Consider the following 27,683-nt stretch of genomic DNA (forward strand, 5'->3'; position numbering starts at 1 on the left):
CTCCTAAGTAGGGCTGCAGTATTTACCCCTTACGTTTCATTTCTAGTTACTGCATTGTGAATTTCTTCTCCCTATTATCATCTATCCCTTTTTTACAGATCTGCTCAGTATCCAATATCATAATTCTAACTATGACCCTTGAACTGCAGCTGTGGACAGTGGAATGCATCAATCTGCCACTATCATCTGCACATTTTCTCATCTTTTTTTTTTTTTTTTTGCTACTTTCATGTCATTGACTTCATTTTCTTTGACATCTTAATTTCTTAGCACCCATGTAACATCATTAATTACTACTCCAGACTTTATCCATTTCTTATGAGCAACCCACAGCTGATTAACTCCAATTCCAATACCTTACTAAACCTCAAAAGATTAACCACAAATGAGTGCAACCAGAACTTTGCCTCTCCAAAAAATGTAAACGCTCACCACCTTTCAAAATAAGTACCTGTCTTGCACCATATGCAATTGGTCTCCTAATCTGATTTTGTTAGGATATCTTCTCCAAGCCTGGGCAGTATACCTCTCACCCTAAGCCATTGATTATACTACTGTAATAATTTGTGCTGTGCAACCCAAAATTTCCAAAATTCCATCAACTAAATGCATGGAGACTGAGAAAAATGGCATGAGAAATAAAATCTCTTCCTCATGAATTTAAGCTAGATTGGGTATTGACATTTATATGAATAAATATCCCTTAGACACATAGCAAAACAGGCAGATTCTCCAAAGCAGTAGCCCCTAGAATGCTTTAAAATAGTTTTACCTGTACTTTGAGAATGCAGTTGTACGAACTGTGCTTCACCCTTTATGGATTTCTCTTTTCCCTGATGTGTGATTGAGTTAGTGTGTACTTTACACACACACACACATATGTGTGTGTGTGTGTGTGTGTGTGTGTGTGTATACACATTTAGATCTAATCTACCTGTATATAAAACTGTTGTTTGAACTTCAGCAGCATCTTCCTGGTTCTCATATACTCACTACTGCCTGGTAATGTTTCTACTTTCAGGCTTGAGAGCCAAGTAGAAAAAAAGAAGTTATGTCTTACCAGAACATTCCATCTGTGTTGTTGATCTTCATTCATTCATTACTGATGGGTTATCGGTTCCATTCTCGGAACCGAACCGGCCATATATCAAGCTCGCGTCAGCCAAAAACTCTCGAGCCAAGGTCCTACCCAGAATGCTCGGGTCCCCGTTACCTCAGATCATGTTTGCAAGTTGACAGACAAAAGTAGAGGCTACCTCTGGTCATAACAGACCTACAATAAAGGAGTATATGAGACCAACCAGGAACCTCCGGAGGGGGACGGAGGATGGAGAGTAATGAATGAACAAAGATCAACAACACAGATGGAATGTTATGGTAAGACATAACTTCTTTATCTGATGATGTTAATCTTTGTTCATTCCTTACTGATGGGACAGAGTCCCCAGCTACCTGTATCCCTGGGTGGCCCTCACGAAAGGACATTCCTGAGCACCATGGAGCCAAAAGTAGCTCCACCTCTGGAGGCCAAATCTAATTTGTAATGAAAAATAAAGGTATGAGGTTTGGCCCAAGTCGCAGCTGAGCAAATATCATTGAGGGAAGCTATAGCATGGAAAGCTGGTGAAGTTGCCATATACCTTGTAGTATGTGCTTTCACTCTGTGAGGCAAGGTGACATTGTTCTTGTTGTAGATAAAGGCAATACAATTTCTCAACCATGACGCCAATGTAACTTTTGAGACAGGATGACCTTGTTTTGGTCCAGAAAAAGCCAGAAATAGTTGGTCTGATTTACGGGTAGATTTTGTTCTGTCCAGATAAACTCGTATTTGCCTATGAACATCCAAGGAGTGCAGGAAATATTCTCCCTTGTTAGAGTGGTTAGGAAAAAATACTGGAAGGTCAACAGATTGGTTGACAGACCGCTCTGACACCACTTTTGGTAAAAAGGAAGAATTAGTTCTCAGTGATACCCTATCCTTACGGAAGATAAGGAGGGTTTGATGCATAAGGTTTGAAGTTCTCACAAGCGTCTGAACGATGTGATTGCAATCAGGAACAAAGTTTTCCTACAGAGATATTTTACATCACATGAAGACACAGGTTCAAAGGGGGGAGCTGTTAGAGCTTGCAGAACCAAGGCGAAATCCCAAGGTTGTACCGGTTCTGTAAAGGGAGGTTTTAAGTGAAGAAACCCCTTAAAGAAAGTTATACAGAGTCTATGTGACATAAGCGAAGAATCCTGAAAAACCAATATGGAAATTTGAAATGGCAGCTAAATGCACAAGAATAGTAGAGGCAGAGACACCAGAGTGGAAAAGATGTGATAAGTAATCCAAAACCACAGAAAAGTACAGTTGTGTACACCTACCATAAATGTAGATGTTCGAGTGTCTTCACTGTTGCAGTCATAACTGTAGGGTGCTCCTGCCGGCAGGCAGCCCGAGGTCGGCCAGAATCCCAAAGTCTGGGTCCCAAGGGCTGTATAATAGTATCCTGGCGTCAGTGCGCCTTGGTACATAGCCGCCACCGGGCCATCTTCTCCAGCCTTTCTTGCCCTAGATGTCAGAATCCCCAACAAATCAAAATGAATCCAACAAGGAAACACAAATACACCACAAATAAGAAAAAGAGGGGATAGGAGGGAGGACTGCAACAGTGAAAACATCTACATTTATGCTAGGTGTACACAACTGTACTATGTTCTTCGTGTTTCACTGTTGCAGTCATAACTGTAGCGTGGAATCCCAAAGCAGTGTAGAAGGGGAGGAGGCTTCAGATAGAAGAAGGGGAGGCAAGAATACCCTGCAAGACAGCAGAGGCAAAGCCTGCCCTAGACTTAGAAAACAAAGGCAGATTGTAGTGCGTGGAACAAGTAGGCAGTGAACTCCAAGTGGCAGCTTCAAGATATCCTTGGTAGGGACTCCTCTGAGGAAAGCTGTAGAAGTAGCAGCTGCTCTAGTAGAATGACTTCTAATGGTCCCTGGAAACTGTTTCCCATGATGAGTGTAACAAAATCTGATTCCATAAGCAATCCATTTGGAAATAGTTTGTTTAGAAATAGGTTTTCCAAGAGAACTGGAGGCAAAGGAAACAAACAATTGGTTAGACTTTCTGAAATCTTTAGTCTTGTCCAAGTAAAATCGTAACTGTCTGTGTACATCCAATGAATGCAAAATCCTTTCCCCTTTATTTTGAGGATTTGGAAAGAAAGTAGGAAGGTGAATTGTCTGATTTAAAGCCACTTTCAAATCACCTTAGGCATGAAAGTAGGATTGGTCCTCAAGGATACTCTGTCCTGATGGAAAATAAGGTATGGTTCCACAGCCATAAGAGCTTGCAACTCTGAGACCCTTCTAGCAGAGGTCAATGCTAACAAAAGAACAGTCTTCCAGGATAGAAACTTAATATCTGAAGATGCAGCAGGCTCAAAAGGAGGCAAAGTAAGTTTTTCTAAAACATAATTAAGATCCCAGGCAGGGACAGGAGGAGTCCTTGGAGGCCGCAAATTTTAGCCCCTCTCAAGAACTGCTTCACCAAAGGATGTGAAAAACAGGAGGATCAGAACTGAAATGCGAGATAGCAGAAGCATGAATCTTAATGGAAGAAAAGGAAAGTCCTTTAGATAAAAGTTCAAGGTAAAGCAAAATAGAGGAGAGATCAGGAACCTGAGGATCAGAGCCTCGGTCCTGCATCCAAATAGAAAACCTCTTCCATTTAGAGGCATAGGATTTCCTAGTGCTAGGCCGTCTAGCTTCAAGAACATCCAAAACTTGTTTGGGAAGACTAGAGGAAATCAAATTCCTTTGAAGAGCCAAGCTGCCAGGCAAAGGGTCTTGAGATTGGAATGTAGTAACTGACCCTGATGCTGGGACAGAAGCTTAAGGGTTCAGTGGGAGAATCCAAGGAGGCCCCGAGAACAGGAGCTTTAAGGTTGGATACCAAAACTGTCGAGGCCAATTTGGAGCAATCAAGATGAGAAACTTGGGCTTGTCCTGTTTTATCTTCAGTAGTACCCAAGGCAGTAGAGGAAGAGGGGGGAAGGCATATGCTGAAAGACTTCTCCAGCTGAAGGACAGGGCATCCACTCTCCATGCTGTTTTGTGGAAGGACCTGGTGCAAAAGCGAGGCAGCTGATGATTGAGATGGGATGCAAACAGATCTATCTGGGGACATCCCCAAACTGCAGTAATCCTGTTGAACAAGTTGGTGTCTAGCATCCATTCGTGAGGATCTGAAATGTTTCTGCTCAGGCTGTCTGCTAAGAGATTCTGTTTCCCTGGAATGAATTGAGCCTGGAGATGCAGATTCAAATTTAGAGCTGTGTCCCACAAACCCATAGCTAGTCTGCAAAGGGGTATGAATGAGAACCCCCTGCTTGTTGATGTACCACATGACCGTGGTGTCGTCTGTGCGAATTAGCAGAGCCTCTGGTTGTAAAAGGTTTTGAAGGCTAAAAGGGCATTTTGAACTGCCAACATTTCCTTCAGATTGATGTGCCAGTGAAGATGGTCCTTTGTCCAGGTTCCCTGCTGGCAATTGTCTAGAAAGTGTGCTCCCAAGCATAATCCGAGGCGTCCGTGGTTAGGATTTGAGCAGGTTGAGGAGACGAAAAGGTTTTCCTTCGTTTAAAGTGCATGCCCTGGACCACCAGAGGAACTCCTTCTGGAGGCAGGGGATCAGAGGAATCAGAATATCCAGATCGTGGTAATGCTGTGACCATACACTTTTCAGATACCATTGAAGCTTTCTCATGTGAAGCCTTGCGTTTGGAATCAACAGAATGCAGGAAGCCATGTAGCCCAGAGCCTGCAGGAATTTCCTTGCAGTGAGCTGAGATAGAGTTGCCAAGGTGTTGAAAGTAGAAGACAGCTGAGTTTGTTTTTCTGGAGTGAGGTAGGCCCTTTGTAAGGTTGTATTTAAGAGGGCTCCCAAGAAAACCATTTGTTGAGAAGGGATCAAATGTGACTTTTTTATGTTCACTGAGAATCCCAGTAGCAGGAGAAGACGTTGAACAAGTCCAGGTGTTGAAGCAGAAGATCTTTGCTGTCTGCCTGAATAAGGCAGTCGTCCAAATAGGGCTAAATCTGGATCCCCTGAAGTCTGCAGTAAGCCACTACTGGTGCCAGGCACTTGGTGAAGACTCTGGGCGCAGTAGATAAACCAAAGGGCAGAACAGAGAATTGAAAGTGCCTTGAACCTGAGGAATTTCCTGCGTTCTTGTCTGATAGGGATATGCAAATAGGCTTCCTTTAAGTCCAATGTCACCATCCAGTCCTGAGAGAGCATTGGAATTAGCTGTTGCAGAGTAAGCATCTTGAACTTTGGAATTTCCAAAAAGGTGTTTAACACAGAAAGGTCCAGAATAGGTCTCCATGAGTTTTGTTTTCTGGAACCAGAAACAGCCTTGAATAAAACCCTTTTCCCATTTCCGAGAGTGGAACAGGCTCTATGGCTCTCATGGCCAGAAGAGCATCCACTTGAGTTAAGGCCTCTGACCATTGAAGTTTTGGCAGATCTGGCCAACCGTGAGTCCTTGGCAAAGAGTGAAAGTGGAACTTGTAACCTTTTAAAATCACGTCCAATACCCATTTGTCCTGGGTAATACGAGTCCAATTTCTGTAAAAAAGACAGTTTTCCTCCGAGGCGTCCAGGTGAAGGGGTCCTGAAGCCCAACCGAGAGAGTCATTGAGTTTGCTTTCTTTGAGATTGGGATCTGTCTTCTCCCCTTCTAGGTGAAGAAGCAGTCCATTGTCTAGCTCTGTATGAGGTCTGGCCTTGACCACGACCTCTGGAGCGTCTGTATCTTCCCCTTTGAGGCCTGTCAGACGTGGGAAAGGACCAATTTTTAGAGGGCCAATTCCTGGAAAATCTAGGAGGCTGAACTTGCAAGAAATCTTTTACAGTCTGCATGGACTTTGCCTTTTCTTCCATCTTTTTAATAACTTCCTCAGCCTTGGAACCAAAAAGAACATTTTGTTGAACAGGGGCATCTAATAACTTAGCCTTAACCTGTTCAGGTAAACTTTGTTCACGAAGCCAGGCATGTCTCCTAATCACAGTGCCAGAGGCAGCAGCCCTGCAAGAAGCATCCAAAGCATCAAAACCACAATGTAAGCTATGCTTGTTAACCTGTTCAGTAGCATGCAAAACATCCTGAAGCTCCTTATCCTCTGCACAAGCAGGAAGGGAAGCAAGCTTTTGCTTTAAAACAGACAAAAGAAATTGCTGATATTTAAACATATGAAACTGGCAATTTAAAGCCCTTACAGACAAGGTAGCAGAAGTATATACTTTTTTTCCCCACCTGTCTAAAGCACGAGAATCCTTCTCAGAGGGAATAGGATTTTTGGAAGTAGCAACCTTAGCAGCCTTAGAGCCCTGAGAAATAGTTTCAGGATCCAGAAGGGTTTTAAATAAAAATAAATGAGAGTCAGGAACCCTATAAAATCTATCAGGCTTAGAAGGAGCAGGAGGCATGGAATCAGGATTCAAATTAGCCTCAGAAAAAGCATCATCTACAATGTCCAAGACAGGAGGGATAGCTAAAGGCCTATGCTGAGGAAGAAGAAGAAATTCTCTAAGCCTCTTTTTGGAGGCAGAATATTCCTGTCCTTCCCAATGAAAATGTTCCCTCATCTCATGCAGGGTTTCCCCAAAAGAAAAATCCTCAGGCGGAGAGGCCGAGGGCAAAGAATCCTCAGCATCCGAATCCTCATAAGGGGGGAAGGAATAGTCCTGATCAGAGGAAGATACAGAAGCCTGGTCAGAGGAATCCAGAGTAACATCCTGTCGAGGCCTTTTCTCAGGAGGGGGGTGAGAACCCCTAATCATTGTAAGCAAATCTTCAGCCATCCTCAATAATTGTTTTTGTGTCTTGGGAGTGGATTCAGAAGCAGCTTGAGCTGGAACTTTAGACTTAGAAGGAGTCTTTGTCTTTGCCTTTGCCTTTGAAATAGTGATGTGAGTAGGCCTGAAAACCCCCTCAGAAGCCGGTACCTGCACAGCGGTTCCGGACCCATCTGAAGGAGCGTCCAAGGTCCTGCAGCAGTGAAAATAGTGGGCCTTGATGGCTCCCCATGGGGTCCGTGTCGCCATCGGTTCAGAAGCGGCTGGCGACAGGCTGCAAAAGCGCCTCACTGACAACGGCCGAACCGGACGCTGGCTCCAGCTGCAACGAGTCCTGTTTGGACCTCGGAGGCCTGTCCTTGTCTTTGCGCTTCTTTTGAACTCCGGTAGTCCGGCGACATTCTATAATTGAAGCGTCTGCCAAAATAATTTAAAGCCCAATAGTACCTGCGTTTGATAGTACGAGAGTTGAACCTGGCACAGAACCGACAACAAGAAACGTCGTGGTCAGGGCCTAAGCAAGGTAGACAGTAAGAGTGGAAATCTTTATGAGGTATTTGTTTCCCACACGCTATACAATTATTAACTTTTTCTGACATCGGAGGAACAAGAAAAAAATTCCCCAACGGGGTACTTAGCTTTGAGAAGAGAAGTAAGAACTTCGGACCGTCAACAATCAAATACGCTGTTCGAAAATCGCCAACCAACGTTTTGCGAGCTGCTTTCCACCGCACGGCAAGAAAGACTGGAGAAGATGGCGTCGGCTGACGGCTATGTACCAAGGCGTACTGACGTCAGGATACTAGCTTATACAGCCGACGCCGGACCCAGACTTTGGGATTCTGGCCGACCTCGGGCTGCATGCCGGCAGGAGAACCCTACAGTTATGACTGCAACAGTGAAACACGAAGAACATCTGGGGCTGACAAGGGGTCTAATTGTTTATCCGCTGCCCATAAAGAAAACCTTTTCCATTTATTGAGATAGATTAGTCTAGTGGGCAATTTATGAGATGCAATAAGAATACTGCGCACTGGGGACGAGAGGTTTTCCTGTCTGGCAATCATTGGCAGTGGAGAAACCAAGCTGTCAGTTTCAGGGTTGTTAGCTTGGTCGGAGTCAGACCCTGCGGATGGTAGATCAACGATGGGGATGGATTGAGGATCCATCGTTGATCTACCAGGTGATGCCAGTGGAAGGGGCACCAGACTTGCCGAGGCCAATATGGAGCAATGAGGATCACTTTGGTTTTCAACTGTCATGCTTTCTGCTGAAATTGGGAGATGAGGGGAAGAGGAGGGTAAGCATAAAGTAGACCCGTGGACTAGAGTGTCTCTCGGTGACTGTCCCCGAGGGGGGATCAGGGCAAAATAGTTGCTGCACTTGTAGGTGGTTGGGGAGGCGAATAGGTCAAAGCAAGGCTGGCCCCCCAGCGGTTGAAGATTCTTGCCACTATCACAGGGTTGAGGGACCACTCGTGAGGTTGTAGAATGCACCTGCTCAATGTGTCCGCTATCATGTTGGAACTTCCAGGAATGTGCATTGCAATTAAAAAGTGGTTGGAAGCTATAACCTATTGCCATATTCTCAAGGCCTCTCGGCATAACAGGTAAGATCTCGTGCCCCTTGCTCATTTATGTACCAGACCACTGACATGTTATCTGACTGCATCACAATAGTCCCTGATGGAAGGATGTATTGAAATGCTTGCAATGCTAGTAACACCACCCTCAGTTCCAGGACACTGACATGCAAAAGGGCCTCTGTTTCCGACCAGGTGCCTTGGACCGAGTTTCCCTGATATAGCCCCCCCCTCCCCCAATCAGGGAGGTATCCGTGGTCACAGTGGCTTTCGGCTGATGGGGGCTGAAGGGGCGAGACCATTGTTGGGGATTTCGAGACGTCCACCAGAGTAAACCTTGCTTGCATTTCTGAGTTACACTTATCTGAAAAGACAAAGGATGTTGTAGAGGGTACCACTGAGTGAGAAGTAACCACTGAAGGAGCCTCATGTGGAATCTGGTTAGAAGGACAATGGTGATTGAGGCTGCCATTGACCCAAACAGTTAGAGTATGGATCGAGCGGGAGATTTGTGGTGACAGAGCAGCAGTTGAACCTGTTGCCTTATTCTTTGAAGCCTGTGGTCCGGAAGAGATGCTGTGCAATTTCTCTTGTCCAACAGTACCCCTATGAATTCCAAAGACTGAGCTGGGGTCATGTTGAACTTCTCCCAGTTTATAGTAATTCCCAGGCGTTGTGCTGTGAGAAGAGTGTAGTGCAGTGCTTCTTCCAGTAGACGCTCGGTGGGGGCGGTGAGGAGCCAGTCATCTACATATGGAAATGCCTGGAATCCTTGAAGTCGCAAGTGAGTGATAACCACTGCCATGCATTTGGTGAACACCCTGGGGGCTGTAGAGAGACCGAAGGGCAGAGCTTGAAATTGATAGTGACTGGCTCCCATGTGGAAGCGGAGATATCTTTTTGAGCATTTGTCCATTTTTATATGGTAATATGCAGCTTGAAGACCTACAGAGCACATCCAATCGTCTTCTTCCAGGAGAGGAAGGATAGACTGAACCGTGACCAAACAGAATTTCTCTGTTTTTACAAATTTGTTCAGTGTGCTGAGATCCAGATTTGGTCTCCAGTCCTCTGTCTTTTTTGGCACTAAAAAGAACCTTGAGTAAAAACCAGATCCTATCTGGTCTGGGGGGACCATCTGGATGACTCTTTTTTGTAGCAGCTTTTGGATTTCATGTGCTGCTGCTTCCCTTTGACTGGGTGGAACATCGGGTAATACTCTGGATTAGGCTGGACAAAGATGGAAGGGGATGTGACAGCCTCTGGATATTATCCATTGTACCCAAGAGTCGGTGGCAGTGGGGTACAAGGAAAAATGACCCCCGATTGCTTCCAGAGGTGAGCAGTCGGGCAACGCTTCAGGAGTGCTGATAGGGTTGGTCAGAGAAAGAATCTCTGGAACTCCAGTTTCGCAGACCTCCTCTGCCCTGAAAGGGGCATCTTCCATTGGAGTTTCCTCCTCTGCCTCTAGGGGAGAACTTGGCACATGCATCACGGAAAGAGCCCTGTGATTTCCTGTGCCACATCTTTCCGCTTCTCTGATTTCTGGAGTCGAATCATTGAGGAGTGGAGTGTCTGACACCCACGGCAGATAGGGTCTTGCCATCTTGTTCACACCTTGCCAGCATATCTTTAACTTTAGGGCCAAACAAAGAAGCTGCCTTGATGGGGGCATTCATGAAGGAAGCCTTAAAGAGTCCACAAAGGCGCAGCCAGGCAGGTCGTCTGGTGACTATACCCGCTCCTGTTACTCTTAGCCACTCCTTCCACTGTGTGAGAAATAAGATGCATGAAAGAATTGGAGATGGACTCTAGGGTGGCTGAGAAGCTACATTATCACAGACCTTATCACAAACCGCTCCTGCCAAGGTTTCAGAGAGATGGTTGATAAGATCCCTCTGGAGCCTCGTAAAGTGTGCCAAACAGTTCAAAGACCTTACAGCAAAGGTCGATGAAGCAAACACATGCTTCCCTAGTCTGTCTATCACCCGGGACTCCTTGTTGGGTGGATGGACAGTTTGGCTCTCTTCTGCCAAATGTTTCTTAGTTGCAGCTGCCGCCACCACCATGGGATCTACTGGAAGACCTCGTGATCAATGGGGATGCTCAGCTGGGGGCAATAAGATTTTATCAGGCCTCAGCGGTATCGCTTCCAGGGTGTCAGGAGCCTTCCATGCTGGATGAGCTCATCGGCCGGCGGGGTAACCCAGGAGGTAGGGGGCCGGGCACGAAAGGCCTGCATGAATACAGATTCCTCAGAGGAAGTATTAGATGACTTCCAGTCATCTCTCTAAGGATCTCGAGGACGTCACCAAAGGACACCTCATCAGAGGGTGACCATGGGGACCCTTCCCCGTCATCAAAGTCCGTATCTTCAGTCAAAGATTCCTCAGTGGAGTCCATGTGCTTCCTCTTGCACGACACTTTGCAGGGTACTTCCTCAGTGGGAGGTTTTGGAGAAGACTGCAAAAAGAGTGTCTCCTGAGGAGGAGAAACCAGAGACCCTTGTGCCTGGTGTCTGGCAATTGTAGCTTGTGAGAGCTGTGGCAGAGAGGGGGAAGAGTACTCTGACATGTGGGGTTTGCCAGCAGAGGCAAGGGCCCTCTCCATGGCCTGGAAGGCTGGCTGGCCCACCCAAGGAGGGATGGGAACCGGGAACTGAGCATGACAACCTTGGGACCGGGGTCACACCCCGCCCTGATGAGTCCACCCCCAGACCAGAAGTCTCAAGTGGACTGTGAAGCGTGAAAGAGCAAGGATTCCTGGAGGGTGCCATAAAAAAAAATCAGCATGGAACCAAGAATGCCCTCCCCCATGGCACAGCCACTGGCCTGAGAAGAGCCCAATGCCCAGTGCACCGAGGGCCACAAGGACAACTCTGGTTCCAAAGTGAGATCCACTATTGGGGTCGGAGGAAGAGAAGCTGCTGTTGGAGTAATGGGCTTCGATACTTGGGTGGAAGTCGAAGGAGTATACGTTGGAGTTTGAGGAGATATACATTCACCTGAAGGAGGGAACGTGGATTTCGACGGTTGAGAGAGACCTCTGGCCACAAGCAACTGGTCAACAAGCCGCAACACATCTTGCTCAGAGAGGCTACTGGTCAACCTCATAGAGAAACCTGAGGGTGATTCTGGCCTTTCTAGGAAAGGACTTTATTGGCTACCAACAAATGGATCCAAGGAAGGAGAGTACTTGGTCCTTGCTAATTCGAGAGGGGCAGAGCCCGGAACCGAGGGTGTCTGCACCGAAGAGAATGGTGTTGAAGTAGTCTGCGCCGACATCAGCGCCATAGAAGCTGAAGGTGTCTGCACCGGTGGGTACGGTGCAGTCGAGGAAAGTGACTGCACCAGTAACAATGACGGTGCAGAGAGGGACTGCACTGAAGAACATGTCAGTGCCGAAAGTGTCTGCATCGTGGAGGACAGTAACGTCATGCTCGGAGCTGAAGGGGATTGTAAAAACGGTGCCGAATGGGACTGTACCTGCACGGATGGTGCCGGTAAGGGCTGCGATGGAACTGTTGGAGCCATAATAGTCTGCACCAGGAACTCCGGTGCCGTCGATAAGGAGGACATGGCTGGAGCAAGAATCAACTGGGGCAGTTCTGAGCCTGGAGCCGAAAGTCACAGGTGGCAGCGCCAAAGGGAGATGAAGTGAGCGACCTCGATGATTAAGAGGAAGAAAGCCTCTTACCAAGTTTAGCAGGAGGGGGTGAGCCCTCCGACCCAGAAATAGCCTCACAGAAATGAGATTTGAGAAGACCTTTCAGGATTAACTTGTTCTTTCTCTCATTAAGAGTCCTGATCAAAATATTTCTACAAATCCCACATGGGGGATCCACAGTAAGGTGGGAGACATTCAAACAATAGACACATAAGTCATGGCCATCGGAAAGTGGTAAATTATGGCCGCAATCCTTACACTGTTTAAAACCAACACTACTTTTCTTATCTGACATAATGATGTGGGGAAGGACAGTACCAAAAAGAAGAGGAAAAGCTACCCAAAAGGGTAAGAAGAAAGAAGGAAAAAGGATTACCAACGATGGTAATGAAGAATTACCTCAAAGGTAAGAAAAAGGGGAATAAAGAGAAATAGACTAATGGGACAGAGTCTTAAGGATACAATAGGGTAGGAGAATAATACAAGAAACTGTCTGAAAAACTTTAGAGTACAAACGATATATAAAACTTTCAAAAAATTATACACTTAGCTGAAGAGAGTAGCTTGAAACGGCTGTACAGCAACGCGGCAAACAAGATCTGAAGTAACAGGGAGCAGAGTATTCTGGGTAGGACCTTGGCTCAAGAGTTTTTGGCTGACGCAAGCTTGATATATGGCCGGCTCGGTTCCAAGGACAGAACCGATAACCCATCAGTAAGGAATGAATGAAGATTAACAACATCAGATCAAAAAGTCTGAACAGACATATAGAAAAAAAGGGAGGATGGGTACTTACAAATGTGGTGGTTGCCAGGAGTGCCCGTATTTAAAGGACAGTGAGACTTTATATTTAGTAGTTAGAGACAGATTTATTAAAAGTAAAAGTTATTCCATTTGCAACACCATTGGAGTGATATATATAGCTTTATGCAATAAACATGATGCATTTTATATAAGTAAAACCGAAAGAAAGTTTAGACTAAGAAGTTATGAGCACTGATACCGTATAAAGAAAAAGAATTTAAACAATGCATTATGCAAGAACACCCTGGTTTGTATGGGTGCAGATTTTAATTTTTTTTGTAGATGAAACAGTTCCCATTGATTTAAGAGGTGGGCCATGGGAGACCAGATTGGAATACAGGGAATTGTATTGGTAAACTGTTCTTGAAGCCAATAAGTTCTCTGGTTTAAATGATATGGTCTCTTTGGCACCAATACTTAAGCTTAGAGCAGCTAAACTTTAATAGGTTTGCAGTATGACCAGTAGATGGCAGTGTTGGACAACTTAAGATGTACTACACGCCTGCCACTCTATAAATAGGAGGGAATGTTTTAATTCAAACTATTTTGTTTTTATTATTGATTATTCATTATGTACTGGATAGATGTTTTACAAAAGTGAATTTTAAGATGAGTATTTATTTTGTTTAATCTGTATATATATGTGTAGTTTCTTTCCTAGAACTCTTGAGAAGTGACTATTAATTTGTAAATTATATATTGAGAACTGTGTTGATTGAATAATTGATTTCTTGGGTTCAGTGTATTTATATAGGTTTGTAGTAAAGGGTATGCTCACATCTGATGAAGTTTTATGAAAGACGAAAACACAGTGATACGTTAAACTTTCTTGCATTTTTTACTGTTGGATTTATCCTTTAAAGTGTTTTTTATTAAAGTTTGGTTTTAAGGATCTTGAGGGTACTCACTATGGTATGAAGACAAAGGTATATCCCAGATGAATGAAGAAGGATTCCAGTTACAGTTTTTACAGGAACAATGGGAATATTAATGACTGCGTCAGTAGACTGATACAGAAAACGTGTCACACAGCATGAAAATGATGCTAAAAGAATAGCACAAAAGCAGTAGAAAAAATATAAAATGAGCCGTTTGCATTCAAATAGTAATATAGTACAACAGACTTGGTGTCTGCAATGAGAGAGATAGTGGAGGAAAGTCTTGAGAAGAGAAAAAAAAAAGTCTGGCTAGATATTAAGAAACAAGGGAACTGGAAAAGGCATATGACAAGGTCCTGAGAAAGCTGATGTGGGTAGCCCTACTATGGTTCAATACTCCAGAAACACTGTCAGAATTAGTGCAGGCTATGTAGATGGACACAGTACTACAAGTACAATCAGTGTTCAGACTCTCAAAGGCTTTCCAGTGGGAATGGGTGTGCATCAGGGTTAGCTCTGAGCGCAGTTCTGTTCAAACTGCTGATGGATTACATCAGCAAAATAGCTTAAGTGGAGAGATCAGCAAAGAAGCTTTATGATGACAATATGGCAGCACACAGACCGACTGAACATGAACTTCAGTGTATGATAGGGCACTGGAATGCAAAAAATGAAGTCACACTAGATGAAATTGAGTGCAGACAAGGCAGTGGCTATGGTAGCAAATACTGAGAAGATGAAATGAGATAAAAGGGAAAATAGTGGAACAGATTAATGGCTTCAAATGTCTGGAAGGTCTGGTTGAGGAGAAGGGAAGCTTGGAGGAAGGAGTTAAAGCTAGAATTACAGGCAATGTAGCCAAATGGCACAAAGTGTCATGAGTAGCGTACGACAGAAAAATGCCAAAAATCTTAAAAAAGTATGATGTAAAAAAAACAGTGGCATGACCTAAGCTTCTGTATGGTACCGAAATATGAGCACTGAAGGCAGACCAGCTGAGGAAGTCTGAGGCAATGATGAAAAAGAGACTCAGATGGGTAATCTAATGCACATTATGGGAAAGATGAAATAAGGACATCAAAGCATAAATCTAATAAGAAAGAAGGTCAAGGAGAACAGATTACAATGTGAGGAAAGCAGACTTGTTGGCGGAAAGAAGAAGGCTATAAACTATACTGACATTTTCACCTGGAGACCCACCATGAATCTTTCAAGACAAAAAACATGGTAGTACCCAAATTCAAAATGTTAACACTACAAAAACTTCTACTTTGCATTTTGCCAGGGCTAAAAATGGTGAACCTGAACCAAGAAGATGCTAACATTCATGCTCCTATTTTACAGGAAAGAATAGTTGTGTAAAATCTTACCATAACCATAGATGTCCCTCTCTTCCATGTTGCAGTATTTTTGGTGTGGGATTTCCTGCCTTCAGGCGACCCGTACGTTGGCTCCTATACGAAAGCTTCAGCTTGGCTGTTGCAGTTGCGTGGGATGTCACACATAAGGCCATAAACCAGGGACCTTAAGTGTGACATCTGCACGTACAATCCTCAGAACTTGAAGGTAAGCAGGCAAGGTAGATGGCCCATCCAGATAGGCTGCCAAAGGTGACATGTATAATGCTCTGGGTCACTTCTGTAATGGAGACAGGCATCAGGGAGCATTTAGATTGGTAAGAGTCTGTGCAGGGGAATCGTGGGTGGGAAAGAATACTGCAACATGGAAGAGAAGGACATCTATGGTTATGGTAAGATTTTACACAGCTATTCTATGCCCTTCTATTCCTACGTTGCAGTATTCGTGGTGTGGGAGAGTACCACAGCTTAGTGTGATGAAAGAGTGGAAGATGCAGAAGATGATTCTATAAAGCCTTGTAGGATTGCCCTGGCAAATCCTGCGCATGCTTTGGAGATTTGGTCCAGTTTGTAATGTTTGGTGAAAGTGTGTATAGTGGACCATGTATCTGCTTCCAAAATGGAAGTTGTGTCCATGCCTTTTGGAAGGCCTTGGAAGTGGCCACTGCTCTTGTGGAGTGTGCCTTAACCCCTAACTGGAGAAGTTTTTCCATGGTGTGAGTAGCAGAAAACAATTGCATTTCTAATCCAGAATGCAATGGTCTTTTTAGTGACTGCCTTGCCCAATGCCCTGGGGTGGAAAGATATAAAGAGTTGTTTGGATTTCCTAATGTCTCTAGTCTTGTCCAGGTAAAATCTCAGTTGCCTGTGGGCATCTAGGGAGTGAAGTATCCTCTCTCCTTGGTTAGTGGGAGAGGGGAAAAATTGGGTAGGTGAATGGACTGAGTTAGAAACAAGTCATTGACTACCTAGGGCTTGAAGGAAAGGTTAGTTCTCAGACTGACCCTGTCCCTATGAAAAATGGTATAAGGTGAGCATGCCATTAAGGCTTGTAGCTTGGAAACCCTTCTTGCAGAGGTAACAGCCACTAACAGTACTATTTTCCAAGTACAAAACTGTAGAGAGGCTGTATTAGCCGGTTCGAAGGGGGGCTGGGTGAGTTTTTCCAGGATGAAGTTCAGGTCCCATGGAGGAAGGATAGACTTCTTAGGTGGTCTGATGTGTAAGACCCCTTTAAGGAAGAGTTTCACATGTAGCCTGGCTAACAAGGGAGGATTTAGAGGTAAGTAGGCTGGTAATGTGGAGAGGTGCCCTTTCACTGATGAATAGGAAATTCCACCCTTTATAAGTTGACACATACATGAGAGGAATGGGGGGGGGGGTATCAGTCTCGTAAGGGTCCCTTTCCTGTCCCAGACACCAGTGAGTAAATCTTTCCCATTTAGCAAGGTATGATTTTCTAGAAGTGGGTCTCCTGGCCTCCCCCTCAGGACTGAATAGCGGTGTCTCAATGGGGTTAGTAATTTATCACCCACAGAGTCAGTGATAGCATTTGCAAGTGTGGGTGTAGGAGAATTCCTTGGTCTTGTGTCAAAAGGTCCACCTTGTGGGGTAACTTACGGTGATTACCCTTGGCTAAGTTGTATAGAAGGGGGAACCAGTGCTGCCTTGGCCAGTAGGGAGTCACTAGCAAGATATTTGGTTTGTCCTTCCTGATTTTCAGAAGGACTTTCTGAATCAGAGAGAAAGGGGGGAAGGCGTACAGGAACTTCCCCTCCCAGGTGAAACTGAAGGTGTCTACTATCCAGGCTTGGTGGGAGTAAGTCTTTGTGCAGAAAGTCTGCAGCTGCCTGTTCGGGGGGGAGGCAAACAGGTCCATTTGTGGAATGCCCCACCATTGGACTATGTCTAGGAAGACCACCCTGTCCAGCATCCATTCGTGTAGTGTGGAGGATGTTCTGCTCAGGAGGTCTGCTTGCTTGTTGTCCTGCAAAGGAATGTAACTGGCTTGCAGGGATAGGTTGTGCTGGGATGCTAGGTCCCAAATTAGTAGGGCTAGCCTGCACCATTGGTATGCCTTGGTACCTCCCTGTTTGTTGATGTACCACATTACAGTGGTATTGTCCATCACAAACAGAAGAGGACCTGATAGCAGTAGGGGTAGGAAGGTCTGAAGAGCTACAAGAACTGCTGTCATCTCCTTTACATTGATGTGTTTGTTTTTCATGGGAGGTTGCCACTGGGCTTGGACTCTGTAGGAGTGCAAGGTGGCTCCCCAACCTGTGTCTGAGGCATCTGTATGCAATATTTGTGGGGGTTGAGGGGGCTGCAGTGGAAGCCCAGGGTTTAGTTGTACTTGGATCCACCAAATGATTTCCTTCTTTAAACAGGAAAGAAGGAAAATAATTTGTTCCAAGTGATTCTGGTGTTGTGATCAGATATTTTTGAGGTACCATTGCAGTTTTCTCACATGCATTCTGGCCAATGGTAGCATGGGAATGGTTGCTGCCATCAATCCCAGGAATTGCCTTGCAGTGACTGTCTGGGAGAACAAGACTTCCTGGAAGTGAGAAGTTAGAGATAGAACCCTGTCCTGTGGGAGAAAGGCTTTCATTCGTTCTGTGTTGATTCTGCAACCTAGGAATATCTTGTCCTTGTCTGAGTTCAGGGAGGACTTCTTGAGGTTTGTGGTAAACCCTAGACTTTGTAGTACGGACATAGTGAAGTGTAGATGTCTTAAGAGGGAATCTTCTGACTCTGCTAGGATAAGGATGTCGTCCAGATATGGGTAAATCTGGATTACTTGGGTCCTGCAGAAGGCAATGGCTGGAGCTAGGCACTTTGTAAACACTCTTGGGGCAGTGGATAAGCCAAAGGGCAAGACCGTAAACTGGAAGTGCGAGGATGGCCCAGAGAAATGCAGGAAACATCTGTTTGAGGACCTGATGAGTCCAAGGTGACCATGAAAGCATTTGAGGGTATGAAGGGTAAGAGAGTGGGAAGAGGCAGCATTTTGAAGAATGGTACCTGCAGGTAAAGGTTTAGGAAGGAGAGATCCAAAATGGGTCTCAAGGGACCAGGAACAGACGGGAGCAGAATCCCTTTCCTACTTGCCCTCTGGGTACAGGTTCTATAGTGCCTTGTTGTTGCAGATCTGACAGAATTTGTGGAAGGAGATGGCATTGTGTTTTGGGGGGAAATGGAATGCCTTTCCAGGGGGGAATTTGTTTCCAGGAGAGAAAGTATCCTTTTTGAATAATGGTTAATACCCACTGGTGTTTGGTGATTTTCTGCCAGAAGGGGAAACAGTGGGTAAGGCGAGCTGAGAGGGGCAGATGCACACAGCAGTCTCGCATTATTGGGACCTCCCCTGCCTGAAAGGGCTGTTTAGGCTAGGCGGTGGGCCAGTGGGCGTGGATGAGGAATGTCTTCTAGTTCCTCTTCTGGGTCTGGAGGAGGAGGTAGCATAATGCAGGTTACACCTTACAAAGGTAATCTTAGCTGGGTAGTTACAATAAAATTTGGGTATTGGGGATACCAGGAGATGTTTAATATCCTGTAACTCTCTGTTTTTTTCTTGCAGATTCTTAAATAGGTCTGCAGACTGCTTTCCAAAGAGGAAGTTGTGATCCAGGGAAGCGTCCAAGATTTTGGACTTGAAGTCCTCTGGCAGATTCTGTAGTCTAAGCCAGGAATATCTCCTACGGACAGATGCTGATGCTGCAGAGCGAGCAGAAGCTTCTGCAGCATCGTAGCTGCATCTTATGGAGTGTCTAGCCACTTGTAGTGCTAAGGACAATTTGGAGGAGATATCCGCTTTAATGGGATTGTCAGGAATTGAAGCCAGCATAGAGGTGGCTTAGGATACTGAGTCCAGGGCATACTTGGTCATGTGTGTTTGATAGTTAATGGCTCTGAAGGCCAAAGTGGAGGAAGTGTACACCTTCTTGCCCATCCTATCTATGGATTTGCTATCTTTATCTGCGGGCAATAGGGAGGCAGAAGGTAGCAACCTAGACTGTTTATCAGGTGCAGTGGCAATCACTGCTGGGTCTGCTAAGGGTGGCTTTATGAGTAATTTCAGTTCCTCTGGCACCTTGTAGAAGCAGTCTGAGCACTTAGGTGCAGGAGGTTGAGAGTCAGGAGTTCTAGAGACTGCAGTAAAAGCATCCAAGTATGCAGGAAGGACAAGGGGTACAGCTGAAGACGAGGGGGACTCCACTTGCAGCAGTACAAAGTATCTTTTTTTGGGTTTCTGTCATTTGGGAAGTATCCGATTTGAAATAGTCTTTCATTTTGGTGATAGTTTCACCAAATGTAATGTCTTCAGGTGGAGAATCCCCTTCCACAGAATCCTCATCAGGAAAGTAATATTCCTTGGGAGAAGCAATCTGGGATGCATAAGAGATGGATTAATCCGAGGAAGAGTAGGTAGATTCATGTTCTTCTTTTTCCTCAAGGAGGGGGGCCATGGGAATAGAAGAAGCAGAGGTAGGCCTAAGGCTTAGCAGAGGCAATGTAGTTGTGGGTGAAGCAGATGGCCTAAGGGCCATAAATGCCTGCATAAGAGAGGAGGTGAAGGCCTCCCAGTCTGGAGGGGCTTCAGAAGCAGGCATAATATGTTTTGTTTTCTGCTTCTTTTTAGTTGGGGTCAGCCTAGAGCTGGGTTTGGCAGTGGCTGTATCCAAGGTCTGGATCCCGGTCGAAGGAACCCCCAAATCTAGTTCCCCCTCGACATCAACAGGCGTCAGTGTCTGAGAAAGCTCCGTGGACGTGCCGGACGTCGGCTGAGCAGCGGCCTTCATGAGAGAGGTCGATGGAGACGATGGAGCCACCGAACACTCCTCAACTCCTACATGGGTAGTTGGCAGGGTGCCTGGGTGCAAAGTGGCAGGCGATGAAGGCCTAGGCATCTTGGTCTTCTTACGTGGAGGTTCTTGGGTGGCCTCCGAAGCAGGATCCATCCTGAGAGCCAGCCGTTTGAGGCGCTGGTTTTCTAAGTAAAGGTTTAAAGCTGCCAGACGGTTATGTATGGTCTTAGGCACAAAATATTTACAAATAGGGCAAGCGTTATGGTCGTGATCCCGGCCTAAGCAGAAAACGCATTTGTCATGGGTGTCCTTATGGGGAATTTGGCACCCGCACTGGCATCTTCCCTTTTTACCTGACATCAGCTGAAAGCTACAACAACCAAGCCTAAGCAATGTGAAAGATCGGTAAAATATTAGAAATACAAAAACCCAATGGGTTACTTATCTATAGTCGATCAGACGTCTGGAGAGCGATTGTATGATGCAAAGTCGTCTGCGGCTGAAAAGTTCTGAGGATTGTGCATGTAGATGTTACACATAAGGTCCTTGGTTTATGGCCCTACGTGTGACATTCCACGCAGCTGCAACAGCCAAGCTGAAGCTTTTGTATAGGAGCCAACGTACAGGTCGCCTGAAGGCAGGAAATCCCACACCAAAAATAGTGTAACATAGGAATAGAAGGACATCACAGAATGTTTCTACACTTCAAAGCAGGGTGGGTCCCACTTCCAATTCTGTACCTTACTGTTTGGCTAACATACTGCTCCCAGAGTCTATCATATACCTGGCACCAGTCATTGGGTTTTGCAGAACCAAGGGGGGGAGGCACATTTTCCCATTCCTAGACAATTTCCTCATCCACATATCATCTACTGCAGAATCTCTCTCAGCCATGCAAATCACAACAGAATGTTTTCAGAAAGTGAGCTTAACACTGAATGTCCAGAAGTCACAGCTAATACCAAATAACCGGGTAACCTACCTAGGAGCAGAAATGGATGCTGTTCAGCAGAAAGCATTTTTGCAAAAAGCAAGAGTCTGCTTCTACTGGTTTACATCCTTCACATTCAAGGTCAGCAGATCATTACAGCAAGAGAGTTCTTGAGGATGCTGGAGTGCACAGCTTCCATGTATCCTGATGATCCATTTATCAAAACTCCACATAAGAAAGCTGCAGTGGTTTCCAAAAAACTGCTGTCCCCAACACCAGCAACCTTTGGAAGCCTCCATTTCTGTTCTCCCATTCATGGAAAAGGAAATTCCTTGGTGGAAGGAGAGCATCAAGACAAATTTAGGGTCCTCTTCTACTTTCCAGAGACAAATCAGATCCTAAACCCAGACAGCTTCGACCTGGCTTAGAAGGCACTTTTAGGCAAGCTTTAGAGTCCAGAGAACATAGGACGGCATTTGGCAGCCCAGTGCATCAACTTAAGAGATGATGCTGGTCATTTTGGCTATGATGGCCTTCAAAAACAAACTGGTAACAGGACCTATAAAGACACTGGCATATGATATAACTATTATGTGGTACATTAACAAATAAAATGATGCACATTCCTAATGCCTGTGCATTTTAATAATGGAACTATGGTAGTTAGCACAACTCACTCTGTCAGCTACAGCCTCTTCCAATAAGGGGCAGGACAACTTGCCAACAGGCAGACAAAGCAGATCCTAAAGAAGTGTTTCTAGAATTAACACATATTAAGTAGACCTTTTACGCCTTAAATTAAACTGGCAGTTCAAAAGGTTCTCTTCCAAACATACTTCACAACTATAAGCCTTCATGTGCAGGAAACCCTTCCTCATCTTTTAAACAATTAAGAGTCACCTGGAGAACTTATCCCCTTCCTTTAGTCCCAAGGTGGTATGAGAAGTCTCCTTGAATCAGACTATCCATCTTCCTGTGTCTTCCCAAATCCCTAAAACAAACAGGTGAGAATCCAACACTCCCTGGACATACACTGACAATTAAGGTGCTATCTTCACAGGACTAGATTTCTAAACAGGACTCCTCAATTGTTGGTGGCATCTGCAGAAGGAAAGGAGGGGACCGCTGCAGGGAAGCACACCATCTCAAAATGGATAGCTAGTTATACCACCTTTTGTTACACACATCATTGCAAACAGATACTTGGCAGGGTATGAGAACCAGGGCTAAAGCAAACACCACATCATTCCTGAATGGGAATCCAACCGGGCTATCCTGGAAGCAGCCAAGTGGATATCTCTACACAACTTCAATAAACACTAACCCCTTCGTGCCACTTCCAGAACCAGAGCCTGGTTTGCCTCTGCCATCCTACATGGCCTAATCTCCTCGGAAACTTACATAAATACACTTGAGCAGGTTAAGTACAAAAACAGAAACCCAACATGAAATAATCTTCAAGAACAGACATTTTTTAGTGATAACAATGACTGGTATTTACACTAAATTACAATAAATCATACCTGTAATACTCCACTTGGTGCCAGGCTCTGTAAAACCCATCAAGAGACTCCTCCCCCTGGCGGATGTATGTTGTTTTACTGATGTACACACCTGAAAAGAAAAGGAAAAGCACCTAAATTAGGTACAAACTACTAAAAATAAGGGACATACAGCTTGTATCATTCTCGTACCTTGCTAAAGAATCATCATGCCTATAGAAACAAGCAGAAAGTATGTAATTGAGACTTATGGGTTATATAAACCACTGTAAGTAATACATGAAATACCAAAATGGACAAGCTGAATCAATGCAATGACTGCTGACCAATATACTATAAATGTGTACTTTCTATACTTCACAGAAAGAAAATTCAGAGGTTACCACACTGGAGTCTGTAAGATGCAGAATAAAGGGATGGAATTTCAAGCCTTTTTTGGAAGTTTAAAGTCTTTATACCACTTACTTTTTTGACACATACCTGTGTGGGGTCTTTCTAGTCATTTGATGTGTTTGAGATACTGCTAAAAGGGGTGCTGTATACCACAATTTGTCTGATGAAGGCTGATTGCAAAGGAACAATAACTTCTTTAGACCTAGATGAAATAAGTGCTGGGTATCTGTTGACCAGATGGGATTTCCATACCATAGCTGAGGCATGGTGGACAAAGGATAGGGAGCTGTCTATGAACATGCCAAGACCTCTGATAAATGAATCAGTGAGATGTCATCTATACTGTAAGTTAAGACTTCTTTTGCCAATACTGTGCTTTTTTGTCTCTCATAAGTGTGAGCCCCAGAATTACAAAAAAAAAAAATCAGAAAATACAGGAGAAAAAATGAAATGTCGAACAATGCTGTGCTCTTTTAAAGTTGTTTTTCACCGAGGGAAGCCATCCACACCACCCAAACATATACATATCAACTCCAAGATAAATAATACCACAGAGAGAAAATAAAAAAAAAGAATACTCTGAGAAACCACAGTTTTGGACTTGGTATACATACGTCTGTATTTTTTGTCAGCAAGTCTCCATATTCTGGGAATTGTTCTAACAAATTTTGCAACATGAAACGGTAATCTTTTCTTTTCTTCTTTTTGCATTTTTATTTGTGGCCACTAATTTTACAAAAGTGATTTGCATGGACTAGTCTTCTAGCAGTATTACCCTATTGGAAAATGAGCAAACTATAAAAAACACTAAATTCACTGACAAACAATGAGCCAAAAGTTCAGGTTTATGTTAAGAAGACTGGAAAAGCACACACTAAACAAAAGAGGTCCCCATCAGGGAGGCCTAAGACACATCTCTAGTCACCCTTCTACCATGAATCCTGCCACTTTACCTAAATTTATTTTCTCACACAGCCAGTTTCCTTTCAATCTCACCACATAATATGTCTTTGAGCTTATTTATAGTTATCTTCATGGGGAAGTATTCTGAAGGCTTTGGCCAGTCTAGGTATAATTTTCAGACTAGGCAACCTTCATCCACAGCTTCTGACACTTTTTCAAAACTATTTCTAAATTCAGTAGGCATGACCTCTGCAGGGGCAAAGTCAAAGCAATATGGGTGCAGAGTAATAAAGTCTGATATGTTGCATTCAATGGCCTTGCATATTAGGCCTAATGAGTCTAAATGTTACCAGGGTTTGGGGTAGGGCATCCATTGTGTATGGGAATCATAATGACTTTTTTCCAAGTTTTGTGAACATATCTTGTGAAGAACTTAGTTAAAGATTGTTAACACAGTCACAGAGCATGCTTGACACTTCTTACTAAGCGAACAGGTACATTGTCAAGTGCCAATGGATGTGGTGTTCTGGCCTTGCAGAGGGCAGTTACTACTTACTCCCTGGTAATCAAGCAGAAGCAAGAATTGACAGAATGTGAAATTTCAGTAACTGTAGCTGATGTGAAGTTAGCACTAAAATTATCTGCTAGTATATTTTCCATATCATTAGGTTAGAGTAGGTCAAGTCACTGTGAATTAGCTCAGGGCATTACTAGATGTCATTTCTAAGTTTTCTAATGCAGTTATGTAATGCTCTTCAGTTGTTTTTAGCTTCAGATACTACTTTTATTTCATGTTTAGTACAGACTTACCTGATGGTGTTTTTCAGTTCTTTACTGATTATATGAAAAAAGTCCTTTACATGAGTACATTGTGATTTGTTGCAGATATTAAAATATTTTTTTTCTTTTCAATGTACAGTTTGATAATGTGGATGGACCACCAAGATGGTTTACTATTGGATTTCCTGTTGTATTTGGTCCTGCTGTGGACTGCCTGGATTACATTCTTTCAAACCAAAATGTAAAAACTACATACATAGGCTCATAGGAGGTTACTAGGCTAGCGGCCCTAGAGCCCTTACAAGCCTAGTCATGATCCTCCCAAATTGCCTCAATTATCCTTGGTTAGATGGATGTAATTCGCAGAGCAATGAGGGGCATGCAGCAATCTCTGGGAGATATATCTGTCTTTGCAGCATGTTCTGTTAATGTCACAGGCTAGGTTAAGATCTCTAGAGTGACTGACTCTGGTGCCATTTGACCTGTAGATGTGGAGTATACCCATCAGGGCAGGGTCAGACTCTGCCCTGCATGCCAGGCACAAGTCGTCTCTCAGCAGCCTATATGATACAGAGCACTGTGACAGGGCTTTCAGTCTATCCACATAAGTCGTGGTTTGGAGGCCCAGACAAGCCATTCAGTAAAAACTGCAAGGGAAACCCAGACAAGCGTGAGTTTTCACTATGTAATACCTTAAACCTCCTGTACTGGAGACTCATGAGATACATGCAAATAATTTCTTCAGGTCATCAAGAGTTTCAGTTTCATGGTTTCTGAATGTCCATGACTTTTTTTTTTAATGTTTTAACTTTTTAACACTTGAAAGTTAAATTTACACCAATAAAGCCAAAGCACACTAAATGTGGACGTGCATGTCTCGGCCTTTTTAGTGACTTCGTCAGCACAACATAAGTGTATAGCTTGGCTATACTTCAGAAACAGAGGGTCTTTAAACCCAGCTGATGTCCATAAAGATTAAGATGTCTGCAAAATATCCAAACTAAAATCCAAACCAAAAGGTAAAAAGGACACAAAGACAAACCATTCAGTAAAAACTTTAAGGAAAACCCAGACAAGATAGAATGTTCACTACATTTATACCTTAAACCACCTGTTGTGGAGGCCCGTGGGATATATGCAAATGACCCTTTTAGGACATCAAGTATTTCAGCTAGATGGCTTCAGAATGTACATGACATTTTTATACTTTTCAAATCTTTATAGTTACATTCAGGCCAAACCCCACAAGATGTGAAAAATAAGTTATGTACTCAACATAGCGTTCTATCTGTGTTGTCCATTTTCATTCTTCCTCAACCTATGGATTCCGAGCCGATCCTCAGATCCGACTCGGTTGCTGTTTCACAGCTCGTGGACACTGCAAGGTCACAAGCTCCTCCCTTACCCATAATGCTGTAGTCTCCCTCATTTCCCAGACCTTATTTGCAACTCCTTATAGTGTGATGTAATGAAAAAAATTTACTTTACTAAAGAAAGTCACTATCTGGAGCTCAAATAGAAGGAATCTGATTCCTATAACCCTCTCCCACTGTTCCAGAGGTCATCAAAGAAACAGGGTAGGGGGCTGGGGGGAAGGGAGTTGAAAAAGAAGGAAAATAGACAACACAAACGGAATGATTTGGTGAGTACATAATTTCTTTATCTGATGATGTCAATTTTCATTCACTCCTCAACCTATGGGACAGAGTCCCCAATTACCTGAATACCTAGTGGGCTCCAAGGAAGGATATTCTTGAGTACTGCTGAGCCAAAGGCTGCTCTTCCCCTCTACACCAGACTTGATTTGTAATGAGTAATAAAGGTATAAGGATTAGACCAAGTTGCAGCCACACAAACATCACCCATGGAAGTCCTGGATAGAAAAGCTGATGACGTTGCCATGGACCTGGTTGAATAGGCTCTTAAAGGCTTTGGCAAGACCAGATCAAACTTTTTACAGACAAATGCAATCGGTCACCCATTTAGATAAAGTTACATTTAAAACTGGTTGACCTAATCTGGTTTCTCAAAAGGATACAAATAATTGATCTGATTTTCTAAATTTCTCCAATCTGTGTAGATAAAAATGTAATTGTCTGTAAACATCTAATAAATGCAAAATGTACTCACCTTTTTCAAAAAAAATTTGGAAAGAATACAGGAAGGTTAATATTGTGATTAATGTTAGATCCTGACATCACATTAGGAAGAAAGGAAGGATTGGTTCTTAACAACATCCTATGCTTATGAAAAATTAAAAAAGGAGACTTAGAAGATAAAGTTTGAAATGCTGAAACTCTTCTTGGCGATGTTACGGCTATGAAAAATATAGTTTTCCAAGTCAGATATCAAAATTCACATTTTGCAGCCATTTCAAAGGGTTGTTGAGTTAGGGCTTGTAAAATTCAATTCAGATCCCATGGTGAAGCAGACTCCTTCGAGGGTGGTTTGAGGAGAAAGGTTCCTTTTATAAAGGCCATACAAAGACGTGAAGAAGCCAATGCAGAATTATCAACTCTAATGTGGAAAATGGAGATGGCAGCTAACTGAACCTTAACAGTAGAAGGACTAGCCCCCTCATTAAAAGTAGAAGCCAGAAAATTCAAGAATTTTATGTACTGGTGTTGAAAAGGGGGTCCATGTTTTACTGTTGTGCCCAAAGGACAAATCTTTTCCATTTGCTCTTGTAAATCTTCCTAATGGAAGCTTTGTGGGAAGATAAAAGAATGTGGCACACCAGAGAAGAGAACATTGGTTGTCTGGCTATCACAGGAATTGGAGAAACCATGTTGTCAGCTTTAGGTCCAAGATGTCCACATGAGTCATGTCTGTCAGGTGAGACAGGAGGTTTGGAACTGGATCAAGAATCCAAGGCGGGTAAACTAGATGAGGCAAAAACAAGGAAAAACAAATCTGTCGAGGCCAATATGGGGCAATGAGGAGGACTTTGCTCTTCAATTGGCATGCTTTCTGTAGGAGTTTGGGGATTAAGGGAGTTGGGAGGTAAGCACAGAGGAGACCTGGGGGCCAATCATGAAGGACAGAGTCTCTTGGTGACTACCCTGGCAGAGGGATTAAGGCAAACTGCTGCATTTGCTGTTCATGGGAGATGTAAATAGGTCACAGCATGGCTAGACCCACTGGCAGTATACCATTTCTGCTACTGCCTGTTGAGAGATAGTAGGATGGGCATGCTCAACTTGTCTGCTATCATGTTGGACTTC

At 44.0% G+C, this 27,683-nt stretch overlaps 1 protein-coding gene across 1 annotated transcript in view; it reads right to left on the bottom strand.

The window, feature by feature from the left end:
• The window catches only part of FBXO9 (F-box protein 9), a 1,636,589-nt gene that overhangs the window by 417,995 nt on the left and 1,190,911 nt on the right, over positions 1 to 27,683 (bottom strand). The window contains exon 9 of the mRNA XM_044063757.1: positions 22,405 to 22,495. Within this exon, the coding sequence (XP_043919692.1) occupies positions 22,405 to 22,495 (91 nt within the window). The remainder of the gene's footprint in view (positions 1 to 22,404; positions 22,496 to 27,683) is intronic.

This window comes from Protopterus annectens, chromosome 2.part2, assembly GCF_019279795.1.
Source record: "Protopterus annectens isolate FY-2018-M chromosome 2.part2, PAN1.0, whole genome shotgun sequence".
NCBI lineage: Eukaryota > Metazoa > Chordata > Ceratodontiformes > Protopteridae > Protopterus > Protopterus annectens.